At 56.3% G+C, this 4,394-nt stretch overlaps 1 protein-coding gene across 1 annotated transcript in view; it reads right to left on the reverse strand.

Moving 5' to 3' along the window:
• The window catches only part of LOC113222894 (coiled-coil domain-containing protein 42-like), a gene marked incomplete at both ends in the record, with an annotated part of 5,755 nt that extends 1,364 nt beyond the window's left edge, over positions 1-4,391 (reverse strand). The window contains 5 exons of the mRNA XM_026452469.1: positions 452-528; positions 1,338-1,535; positions 3,473-3,569; positions 3,923-4,018; positions 4,360-4,391. Of these exons, the coding sequence (XP_026308254.1) occupies positions 452-528; positions 1,338-1,535; positions 3,473-3,569; positions 3,923-4,018; positions 4,360-4,391 (500 nt within the window). The remainder of the gene's footprint in view (positions 1-451; positions 529-1,337; positions 1,536-3,472; positions 3,570-3,922; positions 4,019-4,359) is intronic.
• Positions 4,392-4,394: the final 3 nt, after the last annotated feature.

Here is a 4,394-nt window from a genome sequence, read left to right on the forward strand (position 1 = left end):
GCCTGGGCAACAAGAGCCAAACTCTGTCTCAAAAAAAAAAAAAAAAACAAAAAAAAAAGTGGGAGAGGGGAGGATCTGAGACAGAGAACCTGCACCCACCACATAAGGACCTGGGAAGAGGCTGGGCCCAGTGGCTCACGCCTGTAATCCCAGAACTTTGGGAGGCCGAGGCAGGCGGCTCAGGAGGTCAGGAGATGGAGACCATCCTGGCGAACATGGTGAAATCCCGTCTCTACTAAAAATACAAAAAATTAGCCGGATGTGGTGGCGGGCGCCTGTAGTCCCAGCTGCTTGGGAGGCTGAGGCAGGAGAATGGCGTGAACCCAGGAGGCGGAGCTTGCAGTGAGCTGAGATCGCACCACTGCACTCCAGCCTGGGCGACAGAGCGAGACTCTGTCTCAAAAAAAAATACGATAAAATAAAAGAAGGACCTGGGAAGAAGCGCCCCCACCCGAGGAACCTGAGAAGGAGGGGGCAGAGGTAGGGCAGAGAGGGAGGTGCCACCGAGTTGAGGGCAGAGGGGGGTTTCTGGGAGGGACATCGCAGTGTCAGATGCCACAAGAGGCACAGAGGAACTAAGAAGTTCCCTGGGCTACGGCCACAGGGACTGCAGAGAGAGCCCTTGTCAATGGCACTGTGGGGCCCACTGAGGAGTGGCTGAAAGCAAAGGCTCTCCTCACTAACGAGCTGTGAGACTCTGAGCAGGTGACTTAACCTCTCGGAGCCTGCATTTCCTTCTCTGTAAGGGATGGTCAGCTTGGGTTCTCCCTGGGGCTGACCAGCAAACTGAATGAAGCTACCTGTGTGAAGCACCAACCCCGGGCCCAGCACAAATGAGGCACCCCAGTTCTGCAGGGGGTTGGGTGTTTTTCCAACTCCTCTCCCTTCCTCTCCCTAATTTACTCTCCAGTAAACAGAAGACACTGAAAGGAGGGGACGCAGGGATACAGGGAGGCCACGTGTTGATAAACACACACATCCCCCTGTAGACAGACACAGCCATGGACACACATGTAGACATAAACATGTAACTCACACAAGATAGATACACAGTTGTGACTCACGCAGACACACAAAGGCACAGCTCTAGGCCCCATCCCTTGAGAAAATCTTCCAGCCTCACCAGGGGCTTCTTTTAGCTGCTCCCCACTGCCCCCTAGGGCTGGCTGCATCTCCTCAGAGCAGGGTGCCCATCCTGCAGAGCCCATGGGGCCCAGAGGATCCACAGTCCCCAGCCAGCTGAGCCTGAACTCCACCCCAGGGCCCCAGGGCCCGGGGAAGAGGAGGTGGGGCTGAGGAAGGTGCCAGGGCCGGCCCCCCAGGCTCCTTGGACTCACCTCAGAGTTCTCCACCACCTTCTCTAGGTACTTGTTGAAGATGGAGTAGCCCTGCAGCTTGGCGCTCAGCCGCTGGTGCTCCAGCCGCAGCGCCACCATCTCCTGCTTGCCCTTGGTCAGCTCCTGCATGTGCTGGCGCTTGAGTTCTCGTTCCTTGTTGGCTTTCTTCATGGCGCGGATCCGTTTCTGGTCGTTCTCCTGGGGCCGGGGGAGGTGGTGCTGGTCAGGAAGCCTTTCCCGGCCCTCCCAGGGCCCAGGCCTTTCTGGGGCTGGTGGTGTCCTCAGACCCCTCTGTCTGCACAGACCATCCTGGCAACAGGCAGAGATTGCTGGGCCACCCATGGGGAAGAAGACGGGAAAAGGCTCTCCAGGGTTATCTGAACCTGGTTGAAGAGATTTCTGTGGACTGAGGTGGGGCTCAGGGGGCTGTGAGGACAGAGGTTTAATCCAAAGTCAAGAGGTGACCTGGGGTCGGGAGGGGGCAGACGGGAAATGGTTCTTTCCTGTGGGACTTGGCCTCTGGACTTCAGAGAGTGGACTGGGGAAGACCTACATTGCACTGGGCTCAGAGTCTGGACGAACTCAACCCCCTGAGAAGACTAAGAAAGTCCAGAAGTGGGAGTGGGAACCCTCCTGACAAAGCTGCTGTGGTTTCTGTTCTTAGCGGTGGCCGTTTTCCATGGAGCAGAAGGACCACTCCCAGACCAGAGCTGGGAGGCAGGAATTTTCTCCTGATTTGGTACTCGGTGCCTCCATTTTTCCAGCTGTGGAGATGGGAGGCAGGAGCCCCTCTCCCTTTCACAAGCTGGGGCAACAGGGCTGGAGCTCCAGGAAGAGGAGAGAGGGGATGCGCCTGGTATTGTAGGGCCTGGGGAGTAAGGCCACTGGGAGAGCATGCTCTTAGGAGCTCAGAATGGCATCCCGCTGAGGGAGGAGATGGAACAGGCAGTTCGATGCCCAGAGGACAGAACGAGGCTGTTACTGCAATCAATCCAATCCTGCCTCTTTCTTCTGCAGCGCCCTCCCCTAAGATTAGGGGCAAGCCCACCCCTCGCCCTGTGTGGCTCCTTTCTCCCTTCAGGGGCTCCTGTGATTCCACATGGACAGGCGTATGTGGTGGTGGCACTTGGAGGCCACTGAGGGAGGTACATGGAGGATCTGTATGCTGCCCTGCAAGCCCAGGAGAGGACTGAGGGGGACTAAACCAGTGACTTTCAAATCCACCTGGTCATCAGAACTGCCTGGGGATCTTTTAAAAAAATATAGAAGCCTGGGCCCAACCTCAGACGCGCTGAAAGCAACAAGGGAAGCCCCTGCGGTCTGTATTTGTAGCAAACTCTCTAGGAATTGAAGCTACCGACCCTCTGAGAGCCATTTGGAGAAATCATGCCCAAATCTTCTGTCCCAACCACTCCATAAGTGTTTCTCTGGCTGCCAGAAGAACTGGACCTCTGGAGAATGTGCCCAGTCCAAGGCCTTCCTGTCCCACATGGCTTAGGCACAGAGCAGGAAGGAAGGTGCTTCAGAGTGAGGCTTCTTTGTGGCCGACGGCAATCATTACCCACTCCTGGAGCTGGACCAGGCCCTTCAGGGCCACGTAAGTGCAAATTGGAGTGGGTCTGGATAAATCTGGATTTTTAAGATGATTAAATTGCTCCACTAAGGACTGAAGTGAGAGAGGGTGTCTTGGAATGGACTGTGGTGCCTGGTCCTTCAACTATCCCCTGCCCGGACCTTCAGTGCAAGGACAAGGATGGAGGGGTGGGGTGGGTGGAGGGACTAAAACTGTCCCATTCATCACTGTATTCCCCAAGTGTTTAGTCCTGACTGTAGCATCTTCATTCATTCATCCATGTGTTCATTTACTGGATAAACTGTATGTCCTAGGTACTGGAAAGGAAATAGGAAACAGGCATCTAGAGGGAGCAGAGACTGACAGGTAAATGGAAAATTACAAACAGAGACAGGTGGGGGACATAAAGGATGCCTAGGGAGGTGCCAGGCAATGCTGAAGCACTAAGGATGCTTTTAACTCAGGGCGAGGAGTCAGCAGAAGCAAGGAGGAGGAGCGGTAGTTTGCCCACCTGCGGAGTGTGGATCACCCGGCCACTGTGGCTGCCCACACCCCTTCAAACCTGGATGAACTGGATGTGAGCCTTCAGCTGGGCTTCCTTAACGCTCAGTTCCTCCCAGAGCAGGTTCAGGGCTTCCATTCTGCGCTGACACATCTTTGGGGTGGGGGTGGGGGTGGGGGAGCAGAGAGGTCAGGAGGGCCCCTGACATGAGTACCGAGGAAGACCCCAGCATCCCTGCCCCAGAGGCTCCACGCCCAGGCCCAAGAGGGTCCATAGGAGCCTCCCACTTTCTATCCCATGCCTGGCTCAGAGCAGAGCATACCTGGACAGTGGTACCCCCAAGACCCAGATCCTTTCTGTTCTCCACAAAGAGACCAGACCACATAGAGGACTCCTGGCTCTAGCTACCCCACCCAGACAATGGAGGGCTGTCTACAGGCTCTCCAGGTGCCCCAGCCCACTCTCCTCCTTTCCTGCCCCTCTGCACTCCATCCCCGAGTCCCCATCTCCTTCTTCTGCAGGATATTATGATGCATGATTTTCAGCGCCTTTTCCTCCAGTAGCCAGATGGATGGGGACTCCGACTGTCCCTGAACATTGGGGACTCTGTCCAAGATGTGAACACGAAAGGTCTGTGTGTTCTGAGAAGGGGTAGGCTGGGGCTGGGAGTAACCCGTGGAGACAGATACCCATGGGGAAGGAGAGGGGCCTCTCTCCCTTTTGGAGGGAAGGAATGTTGTGTTGAGAAGCACAGAGGGCCATGCAGGAGTGAGCTGGGCCGGGTGACTGGGTGGAGACCAGCGTGATGGGGTGGACTGGTGCCAGGGTTATTTGGGGCACTGGGTTACAGGAGAGGAGGGGACAGACAGGTTGGAAGATGAGGCACGGGGTGGGTGTGAGTGGTCCCAGGCACAGAAGGGTGGGCAAGCCAGGCCTCAGACACTCACTGGAGCATCTGCAGCAGCCGCTCCCCATACTGCAG

This window comes from Piliocolobus tephrosceles, unplaced genomic scaffold (genome assembly GCF_002776525.5).
Source record: "Piliocolobus tephrosceles isolate RC106 unplaced genomic scaffold, ASM277652v3 unscaffolded_36005, whole genome shotgun sequence".
Classification (NCBI taxonomy): Eukaryota; Metazoa; Chordata; class Mammalia; order Primates; family Cercopithecidae; genus Piliocolobus; species Piliocolobus tephrosceles.